The sequence below is a fragment of the Phyllosticta citriasiana genome, assembly GCF_038021145.1.
Source record: "Phyllosticta citriasiana strain CBS 120426 chromosome Unknown IWZ02scaffold_16, whole genome shotgun sequence".
Classification (NCBI taxonomy): Eukaryota; Fungi; Ascomycota; class Dothideomycetes; order Botryosphaeriales; family Phyllostictaceae; genus Phyllosticta; species Phyllosticta citriasiana.
Window position 1 is genome coordinate 770,055 of NW_027117293.1, and position 27,541 is coordinate 797,595.

Sequence of the window (27,541 nt, forward strand, 5' to 3'; positions counted from 1 at the left end):
GATCCACGTCCGGGATGATTGAAAAAAGCCGGTCGCCATCAACTCCTTCGTGGCGGTAGGTCCTTCTCAGCAACGGCGTGGCCATCGCCATCCTTTGCCGTTCAATTCGTTCGATGTCGGTAGAGAGTGGGAGTAGAAGAGAGGTGCGGCGCGAAGACATCCAGTGCCGCCCACGCTAGTTCCAATTAGGCAATCGGCCTACTTCGCTCCACCTCACCGTCGTCACTGACGACAAACAAACATGATTTAGCAAATGTGCAATTGTCAGGTGCAGAGATAACAGAGCTCTTCGCACGTCCACATGTGCATTCTACAGTATACATGATCTCGCCTCGCTAGCCACAAGCAACTCGTGATGTACTACACACTCAGAACGTCAGAAAGGGACGTGGTATAGAAGACGACGTCGAAGACATGTTTTCTAACTTCTGCTAACCAGCACTAAACTCTCAAATTTAGATCCCAAAGTATCTAGAGACCGTTGAACATCGAACTTCTACTCCTTATCTCGGCTCCCCCAGTCTCAAGCTAGCAAACGGCCTTGGGAGAAATGCAGGACGACCAACTTTCCATCCACCATTACCTGACGACACTAAAATACATCATCCATACAACAACAATATGTATCACCATAAAGCCCTCACACACACCCAGCCTCACGAATCGAGTGCTCAAACACTCCAACTCGCGCGCCACCCCCTAAAAGTACCCTCCTTAGCACTGACATTCCCCAAACAAGTGCACATACTCATAAGCGTTGTCCACAGAGTCGCTCCGACAAAACGGCACGTTCAGGTGCAGTTGGGCGACGCTCTGCTCCCAGAAGAACGCGAAGCCTCGTAGGCTTTATACCCCTAGATCCGTGCGCGCGGTCAATTAGCCACATGCCAACCAACAGCTCCATCCGGCACGTGCCACTGGGAAAAATTCCTTGTGATGGCATATGATATCTGACATCTGACATCCATGCACGTCATGCGTACGTAAGGTACACCCGCCAGCCTCAGCTGCACGGCAGCAGCAGGAGCGTTGAGGGACATAAAACCGCACCCGGAGAAATAGCTCTGCACAGAAGCACCAGCAGCCATGGTGGTGATGCGACTCGCGATTCCTCTAACTCGAGACTCTTGCTCGGGCTCGGAGTGGAGGAGAGGGAGAAAACGGAGAGAGACGGGGTGGGGGGGGGGGGATGGTGTGCGTAACTTCATAATGAAGAACATCACTTTTACCGCCCCGATGATGACATCCTTTATTGGATGGGTGATGGGTGTGGGTACTGTGGCTTAATGCTCCTAATTGCACCGCGTGTAGATGCATGAATGCTCCCCACGCGCGACAGAACAGGTTGGAAGAGACGAGAGGACAGAAAAACAAGGGCTGGAATAGAAGAATAGGGACAAACGATCAACAAGCATCATCAAATTTTGTCATGATGAATAATCTCTTTTTTGTTAGGCAACAGCAGCAGCATAAACAAATGCAGACTCAAACGCTATGCCGCAGATCGAATTCAACCTCTTACTTGCCCTCCGACCAAAACCCAACCAAATAGCTCTCCACCCGTCCCACCACTTAAGGCATGACCCTCGACGGGTCCCTGGGGAACAAGCTAGCCAACCGCACATTGCCAACACCAGCCCAGAAGCTGACGATGCGTTCGAGGCCGAAGCCGCCGCCGGCGTGCGGCGGGCAGCCGTAGCGGAAGGCGTCGACGTAGTCCTTGAGGCCCGGCCCGTCCGGGTTGACTGGCGGGTCCATGGCCTGGCAGCGCTTGACGAGGAGCTCCGGGTCGTGCACACGCTGCGCGCCCGACATGATTTCCTGCCCGCGCATGAACATGTCGTAGCTGTTGGACAGGTTGGCGTCGTGCGGCGACGGCATCGTGTAAAACGGCCGCACCGCGAGCGGGAATTGGTCGAGCACGTAAAAGTCGGAGCCGTACTTTTCGAGGACGAGCTTGCCGAGCAGCTTTTCTTGGGGAGTGCTGCGAAGCTGTTAGTCGATTTGATTAAAGTGAGTATGAATGCATACCTCAGGTCCTCGTAGTCGCCGAGCTCCTCACCGGCCTCCCGCAGCATCTTGATACCCTCCTTGAACGGGATGATGGGCACGTTGCCGTCGGCCGGCAGCTTGAAGTCCTCAATCGTGTTCTTGCCGCCGCTGGCCCATTCACGGATAATGTCTGTCTCCTTGCTGTACCGCTCGCGCAGACCCTTGAAGATGAAGAGAAGCATCTCAACAATCAGATCAACGACCTCGTGGTAGTCCTCCTCGAACGCCATCTCCATATCGAGACCGGTGAACTCGGTCAAGTGACGCGCCGTGTTGCTGTTTTCGGCGCGGAAGACGGGACCGATTTCAAAGACGCGCTCGAAGCCGGCAGACACGAGCATCTGCTTGTAGAGTTGTGGTGATTGCGCCAGATAGGCCTTGCGGTCGAAGTAGGTGCATTCAAAAACATTGGATCCACCCTCCGAGGCAGCGCCAAGCAGCTTCGGCGTCTGGATCAAGGTGAAGCCCTTGCTTAGCATGAATTCCGAGTAGAGTTGGCAGATGCCGCTCTTTATGGTGAAAATGGCCCTGTTGTGCGTGGCGCGCAGATCCAGCACGCGGTTGTCCAGTCTCGTAGCCAGCGCAACACGCGGCCTCTCGTCGTCCTTTTGTGGCTCCTCGGCCGCGCCCTCCTCAGGCAGCGGCCTCTCGGCATCCTCGACCTGCAGCGGCAGCTGAGGAACAGCCTTGGAAATAATGAACAGCTTCCGAATGTGGATCTCGAGGTTCTTGATCGTCGCGCTCTTGATGGGTTCCTTGACCTCCTTCACCAAACCATGCACCAAGACGATGCTCTGTGCGCTCACGCTGCCCGCAAACTTGACCATTTGCTTGCTCAGCTTCTCGCTGGCTGCAACCACGGCCTGGATTGTCTCCTCGCCTTGGCGAAGGTTGAGGAAGGCGAGCTTGGCGGACTGGGAGCGCGCATTGATGACGGTGCAGCGGAAGACGGCAGGCGCCTCTTGGGCCTTGAGCTCGGAAAACTTGACGCGCTTGTCGCCCGAGGGAGTGTAGGGCGTCGAGCCAATCATGGGCAGCTCGCCGTAGTTGTCCTTGGACACATCGGGCTCATTGGCTTGGTTCTTGGTGCGCTCGGCCAGCTCACGCTCCTTTGCAGCAGCCTTCTTTGCGGCCTAGATTAAGGTGAGTTAGTAGCTGATTTGCGCCAGCCGTAAGTTTGTGCGGTTCCTGCCAACCTTCTCCGCCTCCTTCTGGGCCTTCTTCAAGGCGTTCTTCGAAGGGCCGGCGCCTTCGGCAGGAGGAGCTTGATCAGCCATTGTGTGAGATTATGGGTGTAAAAGTCGAGATCCGGTGGCGCGGTATTGGTAGGCGAGAATTGGGAGCCCCTAGCTCAACGCTGTTCAGATCGGGGTGGAGTGACTGACTGGTGTTGTTATGAGTCGAAAATTCAGGTCGGCGGGGTTGACGTATCGCGCGTAGTGGGGTGTGACTACTTCGCCGGCCACTGAATGTTGTGGCCGCAGCCTACAGGCCTCCCCTGCTCCCTTGCAGGACTCGACTTTTCCGTTCAACAAGTTGGTCTTCGAGAACACCGCAGGAGTCAATCACCGCTTGTTTAAAACAAGCTCCACCGCAAAGTCATTAATTCCAATAGCATGGTTGGATTGGGCAATCCATAGTCATAGACACTGTCCTAGAGAGATTTTCCAGCCGTGTCCTCGAGCGAAACCAAGCCATGAAAAGTGACCACTCCACCACGCCCCCATGATTCCATCAAGAGGTACCCAACCTAGAGACGCCATCGCTATGATATAATCGCCGATGCAGAATGCAAGTCCAGAAACCACTCCCCCATGGAGCTCAAATACATACCGCCGCCCCCATGGCAAAAAAAAAAAAAAAAAAAAAAAAAAAAAAGGCCCAAGGTCATATCGCTCTGTACTAGTAATAGCAGTGGGAGAAGATGAATAAAAATAGGGCCCCACGAGACTGGCTCTATATGGAGAAAAATCGAACGACCGTGGTCTTGGCTGATCGTCTAAATGTCGATGTCGACTTGTTTAAACTGATCGTTGCACTCGTAGATGTTGATGTGTGAATCTGACAGGGCGGATCCAGCAATCATCATCCTGTGAGGATGGAAAGCCGTTGTTGAAATCGGCGTGAATCTCTTTTGGTGCAAGAAACCAGAGTAAGGTTCAAAGCTGGAAAGGTGTTTGCCCGTGTTGAGGTTGTAGAGCTTGACAACGTGCCGCTCAGAGCCACTGCAATGTTATTAGTAATGGAATCCTCTCGGCGAACAGGGCATGACTTACGCAGCAAAAACGGGCGCATGCTCATGGACGCTCAAGCTTCTCAACGTGTCCTTGGTCGACTTGATCGTTTTGAAGCTCCGATCCATTCGCATGTCCCACAGTTTGACCTCACCGTCTCGGCAGGCGCTGACCAGTTCTCGTTGACCACCTCGTTGGAGGTGAATGTTGGTGATCCACTGCTTGTGCTCCTTCCAAACTTTGACCATTTCGCGCTTCTTTTCCATGCGTTGGTCGTAGATACGAACGGCACCGTCTCCGAAGCCAGCTGCAAAGACTTGACCCTCGACTTGGTCAGACGTGAGGGATGTGATGCAAGAGCCGGACCGCGCGTTGATGTCCTACACATAGAGTCAGCTTGTATATTTGAATGCTAGGCCGCGAAACTTACCCGAGTGCACGTCTCGCTGCCGGCATTCCACACGCGAATGATGCGCACGTCTCCAGCTACCAGGATATGACCCCGGCCTTGTTGCCAGTCAAAGACGAGGCCAGCATACCTGTTGCTGGGGACCAGATCGGTCAAGGCTCTGAATGCCGTAACAAGCTCGACCTTCTTGGAGTTTTCATAATCGCGGAAGATTTTGATTACTCCGTCAGAAGAGCCCGTCATGAGCAAAGCTTGATCGTCTTCATTGATGAATTTGACTTCGGTGATTTTGGATCCCACAGGATTCCCGTTGGAGAAGCGGTTGAGACGGGTGTGGCGTTCCCAGTCCCAGATGCACACAGTGTCGCTATCGTCAGTCACCACGAGATGTTCTTCAAACTGGTGGAAAGACATCTTCATGGGCTGAGAGCCATTGTTGAAGAATCCCTTGGCTTTGTCCCACCGGTTGCTGCCAGCAATGTCCTTGAGCGGTTGGGTCTCTGCAATGATTTTGTCGTTGCGGTTGCGTCGCCACAATCGCATGTTATATTCCCGGCTTCCAGGCTCGTCAGCCTCAAGCGTCTTCATCTGAGGTTCACGGAAATACTCCGTCGACCACTCAAAAAACTTGCTCTTCAGAGGAATCATCGGCTTCTGGTTCAGCTTTCGAGGCTTGAAACCGCGGGAGACCGGCACCTTATCCGCAGACCCCGACTGCGTTGAGGTCCGGACAGGGTCCTTCTCCTCCGGTGGTCGGTTCCACTCTGCCGGGATCCGCCCACGGACGCTGCTAGCGCTCGATTTGACCGGGCTCTTGAGCGAGACGGGCGGCGAATCTTGGCTGTTGCCAGAGCCAAAAGCAAGGTTCTTGAGTGAAGCAGCGACACTGGCAGTTCTGCGCATGCCGGCAGACAGGAATCCGCCGTCGTGTTTGGTAGGGGTGCTTGGTGTCGACGGTAGAGTAGACTGGGGAACAGAATGCAACTGGTCTGCGTACGAACTGCGTGCGGCCTTGTTTCTTGCCTCGCCGCTAATTTGGGCAATCTCGTCGAGAACAGGATGGGCGTGGAGAGCTAGGGGCGACTCGAGAAGCGCGCTTATGACGCTGTCAACAATGATGCAAGCATTCTTGGCGACTTCTGGATGGGGATCAACGGAGAGAATCAAGACCTCTTTCCACATGGCTGAGAAGACGGTGTTTTGGGCGACATTCGTACAAGTTTCATCGCCATCCTGAGCGCTTGCGCGCAAGCTCGAGGTCAAGTCGTTGCTTGATTGCTCCAGGCGCTCCTGGCCTTGCCGGAGCGTGTCTCGCTCTTCGGTGAGTTGCTTGAAAGCAGACACGATGAACTTGTTTTCGTAGCGAGCCACAAAGGTCGAGAAGAAGACGAGCAGCTCCTTTCGCACCATGCTGTTGCCGTCATGGGCCATGTAGAGCAAGTTGCCGGCAATTGACTCCTCGATTTGAGCGACCTGTGCTGTGACATCCGGTATGCCCAAAAAGGTGGTCAGAGCATGGAGCATGGCAGCCCTGACTTCGGCGACTGGGTCTGTCCGGAGAAAGAGCAACCTTTGATGCGCCGAGCACTGGATACCAGTCCACTTGGCCTCAGGATAATCGACCCAGAGCATGCTGAGGCAAAGGCATGACCATTGGCGCAAGAGCGGATTGTGAATGTCCCCAAGGTGACCAAGGCAGCTCTCAAAGACGTCTGGGCTAAGAGAGACGACCTGGCCCTGGTGGAAGTCCTTGCAGAACATGGCCACGATGAAGGCACACATGGCGCGATGCTCGCTCTGGTTGCTGATGATGGGCATGCCCGAGTTGGGGTTGAGGATGCTGATGAAGTAAGTGTATCCATTATCCTTGAGGAGATCAGTCTGGCACGACTGGTCGACTGCCAGTATCCTCGCCCAGATGAAGACCATGACAGGCTTCAGCTCCATGGCTTGAGATTGCAACAGTTTCAAGACATATGGAAATATGCCTATGCTCAAAGCCAGGCTGACTGCCCATGGGCCGAGGTCGAGGAACTTGCTAAGCAGGATGAGGGCGCGCAAGCGATGCACCTGGCTGAGCAGCACCTGCAGCACGATTGGCAGCTGCTCCGGCACTCTTTGTTCCATAGCACCGCCCTGGTCCAAGTAGACTTCAAAAGCAGTCAACTGTTCAGCAAAGAAGTTGGAATGTTGGTACTCGTATTGGATTTCGCCTCGTTCTGCCCTGATGAGGTTGGGGAGCTGGGCCAGGATCATCTCCACAGCGAGGTCCCAACTCTTCCAGAGTGGATGGTCGTGAGTTTCTGGAATCTCGGGGTAGCACTGGGGATGACAGTGGTAGGCTCGCATTATCCGCTGGGCCAGAAGGAAGTTGCGAAAAAGTGCGGCCACCATGAGGTCCTGGCGGAAGAGCTTCTTAAACAGCGGCTTGGACAGCGAGTTCCAGGCTATCGTGTCAGTGATTGCCGTAAATATCCAGTTTAGCTCGCCTATGGGCGTTCTACGCTCCGAAACGCGGCCCGGGATGTTTGCGGCATCCTGGAGGGTAATGCCTGAGGGTAACGGGTTTTGCAGGATGAAGAAACGGACGGCCATTTCTATGGGAGTGGTGAGACACGAGGTGAAGACGTCGGCGGGGAGGTCGGGGTTTGTGGGAAGGGTCTCCTTTTCTCTACAAGCCGCGAGGTGGATGCAGTCGCTGAAATCCATGATCTCAGCATTTGGCTCTCTTCTAAGAACCTCGGCATTCTCCTGCTCGTGCTTCTCGGCAAACTTGTTGAAATTTTGGATGATGAGACCTGCGTCGGAGCAGTCGTATACGAAGAGACTGGGAGCGCCAATCCACGACTGCAGCTCGTACAGCGAGATGGGAATGTACTGGGTGTAGTTTCTGTTGAAGACCCAAATCTCTCCCGACGAGGTTGGTCTGGGAACGCCGTGGCCGTTGTAGTGGAAGAGGACACGCTCGTTGCGCGCATTTTTGCGAAGGGTCGAGCAATATCTCCGAGTCTCGTCGACGGTGGGATCCAAACAAAGCTTGTATCTCGTACGCATGCTAAGCTGTTCATACTGGGTCTGCAGAGCCTTGCCGATGTTGTTCATGGGCGTATGGCCCGAGGTACCGGTTGAGATGGTGGGATCTATCCAACACTCGAGTTTGGCGCACGGATTTGTCTTGATGACATCTGGGGGATCGACGCCGATGTTTAGGCACAGGGCAAGCACGGCCGAGACGGTCTTGAGCCTGTCTTTCATGCGCCATTCCTGCAGAGGGTATTTTTCGCTATCGTGCTTAGGGGTGCCATTCGTTTCGTGCTTCTTGTCGGTGAAGTACATGTAAAAGGTCGAGCTGAGAAAGTTTTGGTATTCCTCGGATGTGAGCTGCGTCTCCCAGCCATGACGAATAGTCCACTCGGCGTCGCTGGCTCTTTCTTCTTCGTCATTCTGTTGCTCTTCCCAGCGCGGGCCGAAGTCGCTCTTCGCACGCAAAAGCCCGGGGCGGGCGGATCCGGTGCCATCTGCGCTGTCGAGGCGGCTTCTGTCTTGAGTGGAGCTTCGTCGGCCGCGCATTGCGGAGGCGGACGAGGGGCGCGGGCTTGGGGTCGAGTCTTCGCGATCGTCATGCAACGGGACGTGGGTGTTGGAACGAGGAGGGTCGGGTTGTTGGGTGGTGGTGGCTGTTGAGGTCATGGTTGGCGGGAGCTGGGGGGGGAGGTTGGCCCTAGAAGGCTGGTGAATGGCGGAGGTGGAGTTGAGGACCCTCATGACGGCAACCGCAGCGGGCGTGGGTCCATTTGCGAGTGGAGGGAGGAGGGAGGAGGGAGGAGAGAGGAGAGGGAAGGAGGGAAGGAGGGAAGGAGGGAAGGAGGGAAATATAGGTAGGCAGGTAGGTACCGGAGGTGGTGGGCGCGGGCTCTCAAGGGCCACCGGTGAAGGTGTTGGAGGCAGACAGTGCTTGCAGGCGTCGACGGGAGCTTCCAGCAGCGTTGACCGGCCCTTATGTCAGCGTGATGCGGGCAAGGGCCGACAGGTTCGACGGCCACTCTGGACCACTCGATCGAGCTGCATCTGGGGAGCCGAGCAGGGATGCAGCCCAGATGGCTGCAGGGCTACTGTTAATTTTTTCTTTTTCTCTCTCTCTCTCTCTCTTTTTTTTTTTTTTGCCAGGTGCAGAATCATTGCGCATGGCTGTCACGCGCAATCGAAGGATGCGTGAACCCTGCGACCGCGGCCTGGTTCCTACAGGTACGTGCCGGTCGGTGTGAAAAGAGACCACTGCAGACACGCATCTTTTCGCGGCCCATGGCATCGTTGGGCGTTTCTACAAAAAGCGAGGGGGACCGGTGGAGACGAGGTAAGCCCAGACATGGCGGACTTGGTTCTGCGCAGCAGCACTTGTATTTCCAGACAGACGAAAAGAGAGAGGGAGGAAAAAAAAAAAAAAAATTTCCAAGTCAAGTCTGGGGAAGCAGACAGAGCCCAGGGCGGGCACAGACATGGCACTGAGGTGGCCGGCAATGTTGTTTTGGTCGCGTCCAGTCCAGTCCACCACGCAACGCAACGCGTTCAGAGGGCCAGGTCGGGGTGCGCTAAGAGTCGGGCCATATTTGGTTGTGGCAGACTGAGTGGCAGTGGCAGTGGCAGTGGCAGTGGCAGTGGCAGCGGTTTTGTCGCAGCCCAGTGACCCCTTCCTCTTCCCGCCTTGGACGAGAACCACACTACCCATCTCTACTCCTACCTGCGCTGTACTCCTACTCTATCCCCTCCTCTCTCCATCTTCCCTCCTACACCCCCCTCCCCTTCAATCGTCCTCACATTCCTCCTCCCCCCCCCCCTCCCCCCCCTCTCCCTCCCTCCCTCTCGTTCCACGCCCATCTCTCCAGCCTCGCAACCTCATCTTCCTCCCTCTGCCCTTCCCCGCCACGCGACTTGGGCCGCCCTGCCCTGTGCTGCGACCCTCGACCAGCCCGCACAGACCCTGCAACCCGTCCCCGTCCTCTGCTCACAACATTTGGTCCATGATCCCCGGCACCACCAAACAACACCCATCTCCTCCTCACGAGCCCCGTGCGCGCGACTGGATGAGCGCTTAGCCAGTCCTCCGCTGGCTCCTTTCGCTCGCTCCTCGCCCCCCTCGATTAGGCGCAATCGTCCGCCATGTCCTTCCTTTTCAAGTCCAAGAAGCAACAGCCGTCGGCCCTCCCTGCTGCCTCGCGGTCCATTACTTCGTCCGACGGTCCGCCATCATCGTCCAGTCCAGCCGCCAATGGTAGCAAACCACCGAGAGACGACGGCAGTCCAAAGACGGGCTCATCCTCTCAGACGCCAACCCCTGGCACCAGCGTCAACAACTCTCTGAGCTCGTTGGGTGGAGCAACCGACACTCAAAGCCCAGAGCCCAAGTCGACGCCGCGCGAGAGGTCCGATTCGGAGCTTCAGGTAATAAGGATCCCCGCCTGTCCATCGCTGCAAATATACAGCCGCTGCCCGCCTCCGCTGCTGCTAGTCGCACGTTGCGGCTCCGCCATATTCTTCAATGCTAACCAGTCGCCGCCAGAATGGACGCCCCGTCCAAGCGCATCCGCCGCGCAGCGCGTCCGAATCGCCCTACCCTTGGTCACAACGTCGCTTAAACTTCACCACCGGCGCGAATCCCTTTCCACGCTATGGCGCTGCTGTCAATTCCAGCGCCTCCAAGGATGGTACGATTTACGTCATGGGAGGTTTGGTAAATGGCACAACCGTCAAGGGTGATCTTTGGACTGTGGAAGCTGGCGGTGGAAACATGGCATGTCTCCCCATATCGACCACTTCGGAAGGTCCAGGTCCTCGGGTTGGTCACGCCAGCTTGCTTGTTGGCAATGCGTTTATCGTGTTTGGCGGTGACACCAAGCTTGATGAGGGAGACATTCTTGATGATACCCTTTACCTTCTCAACACCTGTGCGTGGACTCTTGGACTACTACTTTCTCTTTGCGCCTGCATTGCTAACTTTGAGAGCAGCAACCAAGCAGTGGTCGCGAGCGTTGCCGGCAGGACCTAGGCCCTCTGGCCGTTATGGTCACACCTTGAACATCTTGGGATCCAAGCTCTTCGTTTTTGGTGGTCAGGTCGAGGGAACCTTTTTCAACGACTTGGCTTGCTTCGATCTGAATGCGCTTCAGTCGCCGAGTAATCGATGGGAGGTTCTCATCAACAACACTACCGAAGGGGGTCCACCGGCCGGTTCAGCCCCGCCAGCTCGGACGAACCACTCCATGGTGCAATGGAACGACAAACTCTACTTGTAAGTCTATAAATTTTCGCGCTTTTCGCCAGTGACTGACAAGATATTTTCCCTAGATTCGGCGGCACTGATGGGATCAACTGGTTCAGCGATGTCTGGTGTTACGATCCAAAAATTAACAGCTGGTCGGAATTGGACTGTATAGGCTATATCCCACTTGCGCGCGAAGGCCACGCTGCCGCGATAGTGAACGACACCATGTATATCTTCGGAGGTCGAACAAGAGAAGGCACTGATTTGGGAGATCTGGCTGCGTTCCGAATTACCTCCCGCCGCTGGTACATGTTCCAGAACATGGGCCCATCGCCATCGCCTCGCTCCGGACACAGCATGACAGCCTACGGCCAGCGCGTCATCGTCCTCGCTGGCGAGCCCAGTTCCTCTGCACCGGACCGCAACGAACTCAGCATCGCTTACGTCTTGGACACGTCCAAAATTCGGTATCCCTCCAGCGAGAACCAGCCAGCCGCCGCTGAAAGAGGACCTATGCGAAAGCTGAGCGGCGGCGGAGAACGCAGTGGAATCCCCCAAGCCCGGGGAGGAGGTCGAGAAAGTATGATGGGAGGGCCTCCCAGGCCCAACGAAGGACCTGGTGCAGCCAATGGTCCTGTCAATTCACGATTGCCACGAGCTTCTGGACCTCCTCCTCAACAGCAGCCTCCACAACCAAGACCAAATGGAAACGGTCCTCCAACTAGACCTGGGAGCAAAACTCCGACCAAGGCAGAGCGCGGTTACGGCCCGCTTGCGGATGCCCAGAAGCCTACCGTCGTGGACAGAGACACCATGTCTCCTGTACGCAGAGACAGCCCATCCATTGATTCCAATGTTGCAGCTGCGCGCGGTTTGCGAGAGCAAAGTCCAAATATAAGGAGTCCACCAGGTCAGCAGGTTAGAAGCATGGCTCACCAACACAAGATTTCTTCCGATTCGATGAGGAACCCGCCGTCTCGTAGTGAGTCACGCTCCAACAAACACAAGCCATCCGTCGACAGCATCGCCCAAAACTCCCCTCGTACATCAGCCGCCGGCGACAACAATTCACAACCTGCAACCCGCGACCAAGATCAAGCATCACAAATTGACAGCGGCGTGGGCTCGTCGCCAGCAGTCAAGCAGCAAAACGACGAGACGGCCAAAGAGTTGGAGGCGGCCAGAAACCGGAATGCATGGCTTGCTTCTGAGCTGGCTCTGGCGCGCAAAGCTGGTTACCAGACGAATGCATCACCCAGCCAATTCTTGGACGAACGTGCGGCAGATGCTTTTGGAGATGACGATCGCCCGTTAGTCGAGGCTCTCATCAAGATGAGGGCCGAATTGGCAAAGATCCAAGGTTCCATTGACGCACAGGCCGTCGAGGCTGCGAACAAGATTGCCCAGATTGAGAAGCAAAGAGACGCCGCAATCAGCGAGGCCGTCTATGCCAAGACGAAACTGGCCGCACATGGCGGAAGTCAAGCCGGCACCCCTCAACCCGACAGCGCGAGGGGTAACATGACGCCTGATATCGACCGGATGAACGAGTTGAACAGGAGGTTGGCATCGTCGCTGAACGCTCAAAGTGAGCTTTCCTCCAGGGTCGACAGTTTATTGGTCGAGATCGAGTCGGAGAAGAGGGCTCGCAAGTTGGCCGAAGACACTGCTGAAGCCGCGAACAAGCGAGCTGGCGAGCTCGACTCGTTCCGCCAGCGGAGCGTCATGGAAGTGGAATCCCTGAAGGCTGCGCTGCACGAGGCCGAGAAGATGGCTAGGGAGGAATCTGCAAACGCGGCCGAAGCGAGCGCGAATGCCCGGATGCTTACTGTCGACAAGAATGAGTTGGCTGAGAAGCTTGCCAAGTCTTCAGAGGATATTAGCAATCATGCAAATATCTTGCAGGTCCTGCGAGAAGCTGTCAGTGCCTCTTCTGAGAGGGCCACGCATCTTGAGGAGAAGCTTGAAGAGGAACGGGCTCAGCGATCTGAGCTTGAACAGCAGCTCGCCTGCTTGCGTTCAGAACACGACGAGCGCAGTAGAGACCTTGAAAGCTCCAACAGGCGCCTCAAGGATGCTGAAGAGATGGCCGCGAAGCATGCCGCCGAGGCTGCCACGCACCGTCAAGCTGTGCTTTCTGGATTAACCCAGATCGCAGAACGAAACGGCGAGGGCAACAGTGCCACCGACGAGCGGATCCAGATTCTCCAAGAACAGGCCGAAACCGCAAACGCGATGGTGCGCAAGAATCAAGAAGCTGCCGACACGGCCTCCGAAAAATTGCGCCGCGCAGAGGAGCGGATCGCAGGTCTGGAGACCTTCCAAGAGCAGGCTAGCCGGGAAGGGCTCTCGGTGCGCAAGCAGCTCCAGAATGCCGTGCGCGAGATGCAGCAGCTGCAAGCCGAAAAGGCTGAACTGCAGCAGCAGTTCGAGCGGCAACTCTTGGAGACAAACGCCCACGAGGTGCAGCTCAAGACGCTTAAGAACCTCTTGGACGAGCGTGGAATTGGAACGACTGCCGAGTCGCATCGACGCTCGCGTGCCCTCGACAGCCCCATTTCGAGATTCAGTACTCCCGAACTCAACCGCGTACGCGAGTTGGAGCAGCAGCTCGAAGCCAGCCTCAAGGCGCACGATGAAATTCGCTCCAATTTCGAAAGCAGGGAAGCTGAGATTAGCAAGGAGTGGGAGGAGAAGATCACGGCTCTCCACAACGACCACCAGGCCGCCGTCAAGTATCTCCGCGGAACCGAAAAGATGCTGGCCAAGATGAAGCAAGAGCTGGACAAGTACAAGGCTCAAAACGCCGAGCTTGAGGAGAATCTTAAGCAGCAGCAGAGGAACGGTACTGGCGAGGGAGAGTCATCAGAACCCATACGCCAAGAGATGGAGAAGCTGCAGAACAAGCTCAAAGAAGACGTTTCTAATCTCGAAAGCCAGATTTTGTCTCTCCAGTCTGATCTGGCTTCGGCACGCCGCGAACAAGAGACTGCTGCGCAGACTGCTCAGCAACTCGAGGTCACCATGGCCCAAAAGAACGTCGAAGTCGACACGCTCCGCCACGAGCGGGCCATGCTCGAGGAACGCGCTCGCGAAGCTGAACAACGCGTCCAAATGTTCCTGGATCAATTCGAGACCAGCGTGGACAGCTACCGCCGCCAGTCATCGATGGTCATGCCGCCAGGGGACAATGGCACAAACCACCACGGCCATCGCCACAATAACAGCACTGGAGAAAGCGTATATAGTCAAACAACGGACATTACGCAGCGCACTCCCACTCCCGATGCTCAGGCTGCCAACACAGTCAACATGGCTGCTCAACGGAGCTCCATGGCCTTGGACAGCCTTGCGACAGAGCTTGAATCGCTGCGCAGCAACTGGGAAAGCACCAATCGCGCGTACCGCCTCAGCGAGCGCTTCGACTTTGATCGCACTCCGACGAGCGCAGCCGGCGACCTCAGCGAAAGCTTATTGCAATGGCAAAGCCGCATCAACTTTGACGACGATGATGACGACAACAACCATTATGGTCAAGCATTGGGCAGCCCCACGCTGGCACAGCAGAGCAAAAGCCCGACCCACGCGAGGCAAGGCAGCGGGAACAGCATCAAGGCGCAAACCGTCACGGCGCCATCGACGACGATGAACGTGAACGGCGAACAGGTTGGTTCCCCCAAGGGCCCGGGTCCGGGCGGCGCGGCAATGATCTGATTTCTTACAAAGTGAAGGAGTCATGTCATGAAGAAGTATAGGCCATTTTCTTTTTCTTACATCTCTTTTTCTTTTCCATTTCTAGGTCCGGAGGAACCCGAGCCTTTTCTCTCTTCGAACAAAGCACCAGCAGGAAACGACACAACGGAGCAGAAAGTGACGAAGATCACTCTGCGGTGAAGTGCGACGGACATGATATCAGGTCTCATTCTCTACTTCTTCGGTATGGACGCGATGATGCGGAGAAAATTCTTCGAACCGCTCCCCCCCTCCCTTTAACCCTTTGAACCCTTCACGTCTAGATCTGCTCTCTCAGTATCCCTCTTACGACTACATTCGTCTCTAATCTCTCCATCCCTCTCTTTCTCTCCCCGACACAAAACTGGCCGGACGAGGCCTAGTCTGTTCAGGGGCAGCATTCTCAAACGAAAAAATGGAGGGGAAAAGGGTATCTAGCTTTTGTTTTTCGTTCTTCTGAATTGCCTGATCGTCAGATATCGGTAAGGGGTTTTACGAGGTCTTTTACATTGGTTTGACGTTTTTATCTTTTTGCCAACTGGAGCGAGAGCTGTAGCTTAGGGGGCCACCCATCCCCACCTTTCCACGTCTTAATTGTTTAGTAGTTTGCTGGATTGTTTTTTTTTTTTTTTTTTGTTTTTTTTTTTTAAAGTTGTCTTTTATTTCTTCCACATTTCAACTACCCCTTCTTCACCCCAACCTACCCAAATGGGCCCATGTCGACAGAAATGGCAGCGCTTCCCTCCTCGGTAAAGCCGTAGTAGTTGTGAATCTAGGTCCACTGACCTACCCGCACAGCTGAGTTGGTGGTGACCAACCAATTGACTGACCGACCGCCAGCCCGGCTCTCTGCCTTTGAGTCCCACTGTGCTGTTCATTTTCTCTTTGAAATCTATCCATCATTTCCCCACCTCATCGATGTGCCATTATTGTCGTTTTTGTTCGCATGTGGCTCACTTGCTCTTCTGCTTTCATTTTGGGGCCTGGTCTTTTCTCTGTCTTGCTGATGGTTTTGCTGCTTAGCTGGGGTCTAGATACCTTGTTTTTTCTTTCTCTTTTTCTCTCTCTTGTGACCTAGGTACTTACCTGTACCTACCTACCCACCTATCCACCTACCTGCCTGCCTAGTCAGGTAGCTAGTCAGGTAGCTACCTCGTCAACACTGCCGGCCTCCCTTCGCCCTCATCCCACTCCCACCCTGTTTCTGTCTGTCTATCTGTCTGCGTGCGTGTGCAGGCAACTAGCTCTCAACGCGTCAAGGTGTCTGCTCTGCTTCACCTACCTATCCTGTCATCTCGTCTCCTCCCTCCTCTCCTCTCCTATCCCATCTCGTCTGATCGTCGCCGCCACCAGCCTTCCCATCTTGCGCGCCGCCATCGACATATCTGCATATTTGCATATCTACATATCTACCCGCTTGCTTGCTTGGTTAGTCAATCTGTCGCGAGGGTTGGGTGGATGAGGGAAGGATACGAATGAAAGGGAGAGGGGAGGAAGGGAAGAAGGAAGGAGAGCACAGCCAGCACTTGAAAGAAAGATGGATGGATGGATGACGATATGGCATGGGCATGGGGAAATGCGTGCGCGGGTTTGGCGGATTGGTTGTCTTTGTCGACGCGGTGTGATTCATTGTTTGTCTATCGGGTGGGTTAGTGCGCTGCAATCCCAAGTTTCTGGTGGTGAGTGAGCGGGTGGCATGAAGTCACGCACGCATAATGAGCATGCCGGGATGCGGCGAAAGCGATTGATGCTCATGTAGTTGGTTGTTTAGCTGCCGGTGGCGGAGGGTTGTACTGTTTCCGTGAAGAGAGGAAATCGGAAGAGGCGAGGTGGATGAGATGGCATTGACAGTGGGTTGATTTGCTTGCTGCTTGCTGCTGCTTGCTTGGTGGGATGGTGGCCCGTCTTGTCATTGTTTGGCTTGGGGTAATTGTGTGAGTCGGGACGAGTCGAAATATTTGTTGCAATTATGGTAGCCGTTCTGGATGGCTGAGCAAATCGCGCTTGGTCTGGCCATGAACTGTCGCTGTTGCTTGGATTGTGAGGCTTGCTCGCTCTACAGTATCACCGCTGATCAATCAACTTGAACTCGTCTCCCCAATTTCCATTGCGAATTCGCGCATCGAGAACAGGAGTGCGAGGTTTTCTCGGACGGATACGTGTGAAGCATGCCGTGAATTTTGTACAAGTATTTTTACTATACATCCGCAAATGCAGAAATAGCAAAATCCGGCCGTCCCATGCCACTTTCTCTCATCAATCAACCAACGCATCAAACAACGGAGACACCCAGTGCCTAGACGAAGCGAAGATTGCTACACATGACCGCCATCTACTTGCAAACGTCATTTCGTTCGTCGTCGGAGGCGAGTTCATGGCCTGTGCGTCGAATCCAGATCGCCCGAGCGAATGTTGGAGTAGATGACCCGCGCGTTGGCGAACTGCTGCTCAACCTGCTCGGGCTTGCCGCCGTCGCGCGGGCAGGTACCGCGCTTGACGCCGGGTTTGTCTTCGGGGGCGCCGGGCGGGTATGCGCCGTCGAGCCATTGCATATTGGCCGTGTGGTCGTCCCTGGTGGTGGTTGTGTTAGTTGAGAGAAGAGAAAGAGAAGAGGCGGGAAACGATGAAAGGTTCATGGGATTGGCAAGTGCTTGTTCCGCTGTTGGCCAGTATCGCCAACACTTTGACTGTTATGGGTTTGGAACGGAGAGTCGACGTACCAGAGAGACAAGGCGAGCACCATGCCGCGGTCAAGAGCATCACCGGCCCTAGGCAGACCTCCCTTCTTGCCAAAGTCGTTGGGGTCGCCTAAGATGCGCTTCTGATCCGCACAGAAGGGATCGGTAATGGAATCATACGGCGCGAGGCCGTGAATGTTGGTTTTGGAGTTGGCAATCTCCTTGCCATGCTGCAAGTACTTGCGGCGAACTTCTTTCAGGGGCGTTTTGGGGGTACCATCGACCGTGACAAACTGTGTAACGACGGTGAATTTGGTGTTGGTGTCCACAATTTTGCGCTCGCCGTAGTAGGAATCGTTGCCCAAACGGTAACTGTTGAAATCGCACCCGTCTTTGTCGCAAATCCCGCCGTGGCGGTTGGCTGGGCTGTCGCCACACTCTTTGCCTTCGCAGCGGTAGATTCCCTTGACCTTTTCGTCACAGACGTGCGACGTGTAGGCGGCCGAGATCTTGTTGGCTTCCCAAATGTCCATTTCGTTGGCGCAAGCACCGTACTTGCCCGTACCAGCGTTCGGGTCACTTGGCGACGGTACCCAATTCTCGCAATTGGCTTCGCCGTGCACCCACTTCAGGTCATGAGTGCACTGACCATCGCCCTGTTTTGGAAATCAGCATGAACTTGAGGAGATAAAGGAGAAAATGGGTAAAGTTGCAATGCTTGAGAGAGAAGAAAGTGGGTAGGGGAGGAGGATTGAGAGTAAAAGGAATTCACTCACGTAGCCAGTACCATACTTCGCACCGCATTCGTTGGTTTTGTACTTTGATTTGCCGCCGTCCTCTTCCATCTGGGGTTTGGTCAGTTACGTGAGTAGATGCAGATCAGGACTAAAACCGAATACGAGAAAATGCTCATTCTAACTGACCTCTGTAAAATACAAGGCACCGTTAATGCCGCAAGGCAAGCCGGAGACATCCACATCAAACGTGAACTCCTTGTTCTTGAGCTTGAATAGGTTGTACTTGTCGTCGCTGTTCGGAGCCAGCAGGTAAACGCGAGCACCCACGTTCTTCTGCTGTCCCTGTGTGACAAACTTCATAGTGAGAGCGTCTCCCTTGACCGAAATGCCGTACGTGCTCTCGTAGTCTCCAGCGCCGTCGAGACCACATTTCTCAGTGCAAGATTTGGAGTCCTTGCAATACTGCTCGTTCCATTTGTTGCCCGTGTAGCAGTTTGATCCACTTTGGTCATGGCACCAGCGCCAATTCGAATCGAGAACGATGGAAGTGTCTTGCTTGACACATCCTTTACCCTTGGTGCAGACCTGAGTTGGAAGCTTCGGGTGATTCTCAGGTTTCATAGTAAACATCTTTTGGGCCTGTGACCCCGCAAGAAGTAGAGAGAGCGACGAGAAAACGTGAAAAGTATGCATAGTGAAAGAGTGACGAGAAATGCAACTGGAAGGAATGAACGACGTTGAGTGCGCGGAAGACTGGGCTCGGTGTGCAGCTTAAGTATATCTTTCTAGATCGGCCTCGGTTTGCTCTCCTTGCCGGGATGGAACAACAGTAATGTCCGCACAGCCGACTAACATTTTCCCGGCGGACTCCCGCATCAGGGGAAAGACCTCTGGTTGCTAGCTCGGTGAAGGGAGCTCTGTCCCGACACGAGTTCTGGCTATTGAGCTGCAGCGCCGTTGTGGGCATGCATTCCATGCAGCAAGCGCGGACTGTTCCGCAAGCTTGAAATGATGTGGTGCTATCCGACATGGAAGCAGCTCTTTCGCATTTCAGGTCTTGTGGCGATGGTGATGTTGAGGCTCATTTCTGCTTGGAAGTGGGCAGTGTGGAGACATTTCAACCCTGCACACAACGTCGAAAATCCGGGGTACAAGGGTCCAACATGCTGGCGCCTGCGCTCGGCAATTTTTGGCGACCAGTTGGAAGATTGCAGCCTTCTCGCCGCTGACGGTCGAAACAATCTACTTGAGATGTGAAGATTGCTTGGATTGCCTGGGATGTGTCAGCCACAGCTGATCCAAAAGGAGATCTATTCAGGTTCTCCGTAACATCCAAACGAGCCCATGGTGCAGCCTCGAGTGAGCATGACATTTTAGATACAAATAAGCGTGTTGTCTCTACATGCATTCACTTGATAGTCTGCTGTCAAGTCAGAAAAGATGTTCGCGAGCAGGGGCACAAACACCAACTCGCGCACGACATCGCGCAATGCTCTTCGACCAATCAAAGGGTGGGATAACAGCCGCGAGATATTAAAGGGCCTCAGGTATGAAGGGGTCGCATGGATGGCGGGCAGAGAAAGTCGAGTAATGTCGGAATTGGATTTTGGGCTTGCCATCCTACGTCACAAAGGACGCCCAAACTTTGGCGCGTATCGCGAGATCTCATTCGCCATGTCAAGGTCGGTTGGATACATTTGGGCTCTGTACATCGCTTGGAAGCAGAAAGAGCGCATAATAAGCGGAACTATCCATTTTCATAAGGAATTTGAAGGGTGACTTGTCATGACAGTACTGTAGACTTTGCTGCTGCCAAAATGGATGGCTTGGGCAAGAATTGCAGAGAAGGTGCGCTATGCCTTTGGAAGCGCCACTAAATCTGCTTGAACTTGTCCAGAGCAAACACCGCCTCGAAGGCTAGCGGTGGCTTCAACGAGTTTTCTCGCCGGCCCTGAGATGGTCATGCGTTACGAAGCCACCGGAGTAAAGCACGAAGGTATCGTGGTTGGTAGTTGAGTCGACATCATTGTCTTTGCACTCAAAGGATCCACGCATGAGATGCGCGGTGGCATTGCTCTTCTTAGCAGCGTCTCACCAGCCTGCGACAATTTAGACAATGCAGCTGCAAAATATGAGAAGATGAATGTCATGGGCAAGGCGGAGAGGAGCGATGGTCATGTTCGATGACTTGGCGGGCTTAAGAGACACTATCGCCGGGATCGTCTTGCCGTCGACGTTCGCGCCATCCATTCGTTGCCATCATCGATGTCCGACTCCCACCTTCCCTGTTCCCAACCTTCATGACCGCCGCGTCTTGTGAACTTCGCTGAGTGAAGTCGCCTCTCTCGTCCTCGAATGGTAGCTGGAAAATGAGCGAAAATCTTTCGGATTCCAACGGCCGCTCCGCTACATCCCCGCCGAGCGTCGACAATCCAAGCTACCATGATGTGATCGATCTGTTGCAAGAGGAGATGCGACAGGAGATGCAAGACGAGACCGACGCCGATGACATGGACTATGCTCCGGCCGAATTGGGAGAAGACGACGACCTGATGGACGACGATTACGACGATGGTGACTTTCATGGTAAATCCTCCACGCTCGCCACCAAATTGGTGCATGTTGCGATTGACGAATGACTCTTCAGATGCAGAGGAGAGTCTGAGCAACGTGACGATTGATTTTGAAACCCTTCGCGGAGAAGATGGCAATGAAGACGATGAGTCCGAACAGCGCGGCGCGCCCATCATTAGTATCCAGTCGCAACTGCTTGGCCACCATGATCCTCGGCTAATAATCACCAGTTTCGAGGGAGCAGATAATGCAACTGCTGGGCCATGCGGGCCTCCGTCGTATGTTCGTAAACCATGCCCCACGACGTGCGCCACTGGACGACGACGACGACGACGACGACGACGACTCTGAAACCGACAACACTGGCTATGGAGGTCTCGGTGCAAGGAGGAAACGCAAAGGCCACAAGGCAATCGAAAAGCCGCCCAGCGCGGAGGGGAAGAAACTAATAGCTTCGGGAACTTTCGGCGCAAACGAGAGACCGCTCGACTCTTACGTACGAAAAAAGAAGCTGGCATACAGGCTGATGCATAGAGAACTCGGGCTGGGATGTTCTGGGCGTCAAAAGTTGAGAAACAGCGTCATTTCTCAGGGTCTCATTCCATCATCCAAGGCCGACACCATCATCCATTACGACGCGCGATGCTACTCCGGACAATTCTCCAACGATGGCAACTTTTTCTTTTCCTGCGCTCAAGACTTCAAAGTACGAATGTACGACACGTCGAATCCACATAGGTGGAAATACTACAAGGTTTGCGACCCCATCACGTTTGGGGACCACTTTTCCTAACTCTGAGTAGACTGTCGACTACCCATACGGACAATGGACGATTACGGATGCCTCTTTGAGTCCCGACAACAAATTCCTTGCCTACAGCTCTATCCGCAGCGTAGTCTGTCTTGCGCCAACGGATCCGAGTGATAACTCTGACCCACATCTGCTCGACTTTTCAAATACTGGCTTCCGGGACCGAAGAGGATTCCACGCATACCCATACTTTGGCGTAAGTGTTACTTTCAGCCCGTCATCTAGACTAGATATGCTTACATTGATTTCCAGATTTGGTCTTTGAGATTCTCTGGCGACGGCAGAGAAATTGTGGCTGGGACAGGAGACAGATCCGTCTATGTCTACGATATCGAACGACGGCGGTCAATCCTGCGGATCCCTGGGCACGACGACGATGTGAATGCTGTTTGTTACGGCGATCCTAACTCGCCGCACATCCTTTATTCAGGGTCCGATGACACAACAATCAAAGTTTGGGATCGTCGAAGCATGGTAGATGGCAGATGCGCCGGTGTTTTCCTCGGCCATACCGAGGGTCTCACCTACGTTGACAGCAAAGGTGACGGGCGCTACGTTCTTAGCAACGGGAAAGACCAAACAGCCAAGCTGTGGGACCTACGGAGCATGCTTAGCCCACGCGACGCCAACAGCATTGACATCAACGCGTACACTACAGGTTTTGAGTATCGCACCAACTCCTACGACGAGACCGAGTACCGCCCTCATCCGCACGACCGCTCTCTCGTGACTTTCCGCGGCCACAGCGTTCTGAAGACATTGATTCGCTGTCACTTTTCTCCGCCTGGTAGCACAGATTCGCGGTACGTCTACTCTGGTAGCTACGACGGCTCGGTGTACGTCTGGAACATGGACGCAACGTTGGCCGGCAAGGTAGACGTGCTCAACGCAACCCGCAACTCGAGGCCCAGGAATGCAGACCTTTTGGCCGAAACGTACGACTTTATCGGCAGAAATGGAGGACAGTGGCAGACTTGCGTTAGAGATGCGAGCTGGCATCCCAATGCCCCGGTCATCGCCGGTGAGTAACTTCAGGAAAATTGAGAAAGCACGTTTTTCTGACTTGTCTTTTAGCAACGTCGTGGAATGGCTGGGGCACCTCGCTCGGTACTTGTACCGTGCACACGTGGAACGACGGGATGGAAGACGACGAAGGAGATCCGGCCATGGGCCAACGCGTAAATGCCGAGTTGAAGCATGACCCCGTGCTCTACGGGTCCACTGAACGGCGCCCTGCGAGCTTGTTTAGACGAGCCAGGAGGAGGCTCGCGGAAGATGATGAGTAGTGATCTGGAGGCAGTCGTGGGGGAACGATTTCCATGATTATTTTCGGTATGGTGCAGGTTTGGATGCCTTTCCTTTATTTGGTTTTCGGTTGGCGGCTTGAATTGCTAGCATTGCTGGAGGGTTATGTGTATGGGTGGATTCGGTTCTCCCACGGCGTTCGGCTTAGGATCAACAATACAGTGGATAGCAAGATTAGCGGAAATCGATGCTCTTGTAGAGCTGTGTTGCGGATAATGACCTGCGCTTAGCAACCGGGTTGAAGTCAAGCAGCGAGCCTGGAGGATATGGCGCCGGCACCGAGAGAGGCAACAAAGGCATGTTGTGACTTTTGAATTCATTTGGATCCCAACTCCGCCATGCCCGTTGCGTGTATAATTTCTTACAAAAATCGCCCTCCTTCGAGGCCCTCCTTCGAGGCCCTCCTTCGAGAGCGAACTGGTATCATCAAGTCTCCCTTTTCTCCGAATGCAGCGCTTCCGACCCGACGCATACAGCTTGTATTACTGCGCGGAAAAGCTCCAAAGAATGGCCGAAATGCTCATGCGCCTCCGACGAGGATGTTGTTTACGGGAATGTGCACTGGATGGGTGGGATTAGTCTCTTGCGCGGATGGTGGACGGTGGGTCGGTCGGGGGAGCTCTACCCAGCTTGACAAGGTAGCCAATGGCGCCCATGACGACGAAACCAATGCCAACGGCTTGCGAGATCTTGATGAATTCGCGCTTGTCGGCTGCAAAGAGTGTTAGTGCGTGCTTGTCTGCGGTGCTGGGGTGCGTGTGGAGAGCGCAAGAAGGTTCTGAGAGGGGCGCAAAAGAGGGGGGCCTGGTCTTCGAAGTGCCGGATATATACGTACGCTTGGTGCACCTAGAAAAAAGTCAGCATCCATGTTGGAGTAAATTGAAAAGTGGCAGCGTGTCAAGGGGGAGCGCACCTGTTGATGAAGAGGGTGCCGTCCTTGATAAAGTCCTTGGGGACGTCGGCGAGTTCCTTGAGTTGGTCGGACATGGTGAGGACAGAGGGGGAAGGGCGTGGGGGGGGGGGGGTGTTGTCGTAGACAAGAAACGGAGAGTCGAGAGTTGTCTAAGCTTGGTGTTGATTGAGTCTGGGGAGGCCAGATTGCCGCTCGTCTGCCGGGCGGAAGCAGCCAGACAAGCCGCGGGATCCTTGCGCCACCAGCTGATCGCTGCCAAGCCGCTAGGCCGAGCTCTGACGGCGCAGGTCTGCCGCGCCCTCGCCTCTCCCTTCTTTCCATCAGCCACCACATGTTCAGGTATCATCGGCTCCTCGAATTCGACTCGGCCGTCTCGCTGACCGTCTCCAGAAGCTCCTCGAGCACCCCCTGATCCCATCTGCACCCTCGTCGTCGACTCCCGATTCGAAGCCGCGGCGCTCCAAGCTTCCATAGGCGCCTCTCTACTGACTACGGCAACGTCCGCGAAGATCGCGGTGTCAGGTGGACAGCGCGTCTCCCATCCGCTCCTCTTGGTTCAGGTGGACGCATTTGACAAGTAGAAGACGCGAGCAGAGGAAGTTGGCGTTGTCTTTCCGGGATTCAAGGGCTGCCATCCTGTACCTTTCAGAACGCGAGGACCCGCGCATCACAAAACATCAGGCCTGTCTCTTCACTCATCACACCTCCAACTCTTTCTGTCTCCAGCGTCTACCACAGAGGTAACCGGAGAAACAAGTCTGTCACACATTGAGCCGATTTCGATATTTGTTTCTGCCAAAAGCACGGTTGGGAAGTGTACGTATGACCATCTTCACACCGCATGTACCATCATCCTTTTCCTTCTTGTGCTCTCTTGCTCCTTCCGAATCTTCCAATGCTATGGCTCTCTGCGTGGGGGGAAATTCCTGGACCATGGCTGTCCCTACCCGCTGTACTTACGTTGCTGATCAAACCTCAACGTCCACAGACATACTCTCTGTACTTCCTGTGCACCTCGAAGCAGAATCAAGTATCTTAGGACAAACTAATACGAACAAGAAGTCTCAACTCAAGGACTTGCCGTCCTTCTCTCACACCGACATCCATCATGGCCGACGACGACAACTTCGATATTGATATTTACGGCGATGACGCGCCACAAGAATCTTTCCAACAGGATACCACCAACAACACCCAGGAATCCAACGTTGAAGGCCACACGGAATCAATGCCCGATGCTCATCAACCGACTGAAGACTCCAAGTCCAATGGCGCAGCAAAAGACGAAAGTGCTCAGCAAGGCGATAATAAACAGGCCAATGGGGACGAAATGCAGCAAATTTCGAGTACAGGTGGTTCATCACAGAATCAGCTTCAACCACCTCGGCAAGCACCTGTGGCGCAGGGCGTCAAGCGTAAGGAAGGCTCCGACGACCGTCCGGTAGACCAAAATGCCACGACTGCGCTCCTAATCAGCGACCTACACTGGTGGACCAATGAAGACGACGTTCGCGGCTGGACGAACCAGAGTGGATGTGAGGACGAGCTTGTCGAGATTACGTTTAACGAACACAAAGTCAACGGCAAAAGCAAAGGGCATGGTGTTATCTTTCCTCCAAGTCTGGCTCTTGTGCTGACGGCTAAACAGACAATGCTTTGTTGAGCTTTCTTCTCCGCAAGCTGCGACTGCTCTTAAAAGGACGATCGAATCATTTGGCCAGGGCCAGCAATACGCCAAGAAGCACGGCGCATCCTACCACGCGCCTCACATTAATCCCTATCGTACATTGCCAAAGGATGTACCTAATCGGAAAGATGGCAACCGCAGCGACAACCGCTCGGCATCGGGATCTTTCAGTGGCAGCTCGAACATGAACATGGGCTCGAGTCCAGGTGGTGGGTTCCGTGGAGGCCGCGGCGGCTTTAACCGCGGAGGCATGAGCAACATGGGATACAACCGTGGAGGCTTCAACAACCCCATGGGTGGAGGTATGGGCCCTACCGGCGGCTACGGAAATCCAATGGGCGGATTCGGCGGTAACCCAATGGCTATGAACAATATGGGCTTCAACAGCAACTTCAACCGCGGCGGCATGATGGGAGGCATGCGAGGTGGCATGGGCGGCCGTGGACGAGGTGGCATGAACACGGGCATGAATCCAGGCATGATGGGCGGCATGGGCCCGATGGGAGGCATGGGCATGAACCCCGGCATGATGGGAGGCATGGGAGGCATGGGCGGAAACATGAACATGGGCATGGGCGGCATGCAAGGTCAGTGCATCCCTATGTTGGCACGATTGCAAGACGCGCTGGCCTCGACTTGGACTTCGCCTAGCACGCCAAGGTCCCCAACAGGATTAGGACGGAGCGGCCAACAGCAGCCTCTTCAAGGCCGTCGCTTCAAAAATCCACGGGTCCCGGCGTCTCAGCGAAGTTCATCCTCTCCCTGCGCGATGCGGTTGTGACAGTTGGCTGACCTTTGAGCACAGGTGGTTTTGGCGGCGGCGGCGGCGGTCAGGGACATTTCAACCCGGCCTTCTTCAATCAGCAGTCCGGCGGCGAAGGCAACTGGAATCCTCACGGTGCGAAGCGGCCGCGCCCTGAGTAAACGACACTTCGCTACTACGTCTCCCCAATATCTGGATCTGGATTTGACGGAATACACGACGGCTCGCCGAAATGGGTGACGCGACCCCACAACATCTTTTGGTCGATAGACGGGCGACGACTCCGTCACAAGCAGACGACGGTTCTCTTGATTTGGGCGCCTGGTGTTTTCTTTTTTTTTTTTTTTTAAACTCCGTTTGGCCGGCGAACAGACGCAAGTACAAGGTTTCACTATCTCCCTTTATCTCCTTTGCTTATTTATCATCTTTTCCCCTTTCGTTTCTTTCGCTCGCAGTGGTAGTTGACTCCTTATTGCTCTTTTCCCTCGTTTCTCCCTTTTCGTTTTCTCTTTTGAGCTCTTTTCTTGCCCCGTCGTCGTCGCAGGCAGTAGTTGCTTAGCTCTACCCTCACCTCTGTGTATCTTAAAGAAACGAGCTAGTTAGTCATTCGGTTAGCAGGCAGGCACGTTACACACCACTTTTTCGAAACGAAGAAAGGTCCCTGCTTGTCGACATTCTGTCCAGGTCGCTTCCAACCCACAAAAATGTCCGAGATTACTTTTCTGAGAGCAAAAAAGTCCTGTTTCTTCTTCTTCTTCTTCTTTTTTTTTTTTTTTTTTTTGCCCTCTTTTTTAACTTTTGGCTGGTTCCGGATGATGTTGATGATGTTGATGATAAAATGATGCTATTGAGACGGGTGGTTATGACTGGCAAGACGAGTGTACCTCTGCGTTTTCTCTGGAAGATGAGGCCGGGAGGAATTTATTCATGCTTGCTGGCGATGGGGAGGAGGCGGTGGTAAAGACTATGATGCTATGATATGGCGACGGTGCTGCTGGTGATATAGAAGATGGTGGGTCGGATTTTCTAGACTGTCCCTTTTTGGCTCGAGTGATTTTAAAATCGGAGGAATTGATGCAGGGTTTTCTTCGCGCGTTAAGCAACAAGTGATCTACTGTCGTTGTGTGCGGTTACTGGTGAGGCTGCCTGTCGAAACGCTTTCAACTTTTTAGATTTCCCTTTTTCGGCACGACTCACTCTCGCAACCATCTCAAGTGAGAACAGAACACCAATCTAGCATCTCACTATTGTTGCTCTCTCACCTGCTGCACGTGCAGGTAGTCCTACCAAGCCTCACCACAGCGCAACAGCCTCACACCTGGTTGACGGAAAAATATCTACAGACCAAGATATACCGCCGCGGCCGGCATTTCTCGTCTTTCGACAC

General features: G+C 54.3%; 8 protein-coding genes across 8 annotated transcripts; 4 read left to right on the plus strand and 4 right to left on the minus strand.

Moving 5' to 3' along the window:
• Nucleotides 1-1,202: 1,202 nt before the first annotated feature.
• IWZ02DRAFT_502645 (aspartyl-tRNA synthetase-like protein) lies at nucleotides 1,203-3,626 on the minus strand. Its single transcript, XM_066770309.1, has 3 exons — nucleotides 3,249-3,626; nucleotides 2,032-3,185; nucleotides 1,203-1,984 (listed from the first exon to the last, which is right to left on the minus strand). Exons 1-3 carry the CDS (start codon nucleotides 3,327-3,329, stop codon nucleotides 1,573-1,575), a joined length of 1,647 nt encoding a protein of 548 aa, XP_066618838.1. The 5' UTR covers nucleotides 3,330-3,626; the 3' UTR covers nucleotides 1,203-1,572.
• On the minus strand, nucleotides 3,627-8,631 carry IWZ02DRAFT_426912 (WD repeat-containing protein-like protein mip1). The gene is made up of 3 exons (XM_066765910.1): nucleotides 4,717-8,631; nucleotides 4,329-4,666; nucleotides 3,627-4,277 (listed from the first exon to the last, which is right to left on the minus strand). The coding sequence occupies exons 1-3, from the start codon at nucleotides 8,458-8,460 to the stop codon at nucleotides 4,052-4,054; spliced, it is 4,308 nt and encodes a 1,435-aa protein (XP_066618839.1). The 5' UTR covers nucleotides 8,461-8,631; the 3' UTR covers nucleotides 3,627-4,051.
• Nucleotides 8,632-10,010: 1,379 nt separating this feature from the next.
• Nucleotides 10,011-15,007, plus strand: IWZ02DRAFT_99934 (cell polarity protein-like protein). The gene is made up of 3 exons (XM_066771515.1): nucleotides 10,011-10,637; nucleotides 10,699-10,981; nucleotides 11,038-15,007. Exons 1-3 carry the CDS (start codon nucleotides 10,232-10,234, stop codon nucleotides 14,666-14,668), a joined length of 4,320 nt encoding a protein of 1,439 aa, XP_066618840.1. The 5' UTR covers nucleotides 10,011-10,231; the 3' UTR covers nucleotides 14,669-15,007.
• A 1,849-nt stretch (nucleotides 15,008-16,856) lies between these two features.
• IWZ02DRAFT_100013 (cellobiohydrolase I) lies at nucleotides 16,857-18,977 on the minus strand. The gene is made up of 4 exons (XM_066761228.1): nucleotides 18,288-18,977; nucleotides 18,141-18,209; nucleotides 17,407-18,020; nucleotides 16,857-17,257 (listed from the first exon to the last, which is right to left on the minus strand). The coding sequence occupies exons 1-4, from the start codon at nucleotides 18,792-18,794 to the stop codon at nucleotides 17,059-17,061; spliced, it is 1,389 nt and encodes a 462-aa protein (XP_066618841.1). The 5' UTR covers nucleotides 18,795-18,977; the 3' UTR covers nucleotides 16,857-17,058.
• A 1,854-nt stretch (nucleotides 18,978-20,831) lies between these two features.
• Nucleotides 20,832-22,825, plus strand: IWZ02DRAFT_99983 (WD40-repeat-containing domain protein). Its single transcript, XM_066771517.1, has 4 exons — nucleotides 20,832-21,429; nucleotides 21,479-21,682; nucleotides 21,739-22,507; nucleotides 22,561-22,825. The coding sequence occupies exons 1-4, from the start codon at nucleotides 20,923-20,925 to the stop codon at nucleotides 22,770-22,772; spliced, it is 1,692 nt and encodes a 563-aa protein (XP_066618842.1). The 5' UTR covers nucleotides 20,832-20,922; the 3' UTR covers nucleotides 22,773-22,825.
• Nucleotides 22,826-23,211: 386 nt separating this feature from the next.
• On the minus strand, nucleotides 23,212-23,881 carry IWZ02DRAFT_99961 (translocation complex subunit Sss1). The gene is made up of 3 exons (XM_066771516.1): nucleotides 23,705-23,881; nucleotides 23,417-23,637; nucleotides 23,212-23,352 (listed from the first exon to the last, which is right to left on the minus strand). Exons 1-3 carry the CDS (start codon nucleotides 23,776-23,778, stop codon nucleotides 23,312-23,314), a joined length of 336 nt encoding a protein of 111 aa, XP_066618843.1. The 5' UTR covers nucleotides 23,779-23,881; the 3' UTR covers nucleotides 23,212-23,311.
• Nucleotides 23,882-24,549: 668 nt separating this feature from the next.
• Nucleotides 24,550-26,782, plus strand: IWZ02DRAFT_100024 (RRM domain protein). The gene is made up of 3 exons (XM_066761229.1): nucleotides 24,550-25,300; nucleotides 25,353-25,978; nucleotides 26,197-26,782. Exons 1-3 carry the CDS (start codon nucleotides 24,813-24,815, stop codon nucleotides 26,313-26,315), a joined length of 1,233 nt encoding a protein of 410 aa, XP_066618844.1. The 5' UTR covers nucleotides 24,550-24,812; the 3' UTR covers nucleotides 26,316-26,782.
• On the plus strand, nucleotides 25,958-26,813 carry IWZ02DRAFT_462901 (uncharacterized protein). The gene has a single exon (XM_066768302.1). The coding sequence runs from the start codon at nucleotides 26,387-26,389 to the stop codon at nucleotides 26,711-26,713; it is 327 nt and encodes a 108-aa protein (XP_066618845.1). The 5' UTR covers nucleotides 25,958-26,386; the 3' UTR covers nucleotides 26,714-26,813.
• The last annotated feature ends 728 nt before the right edge of the window (nucleotides 26,814-27,541 follow it).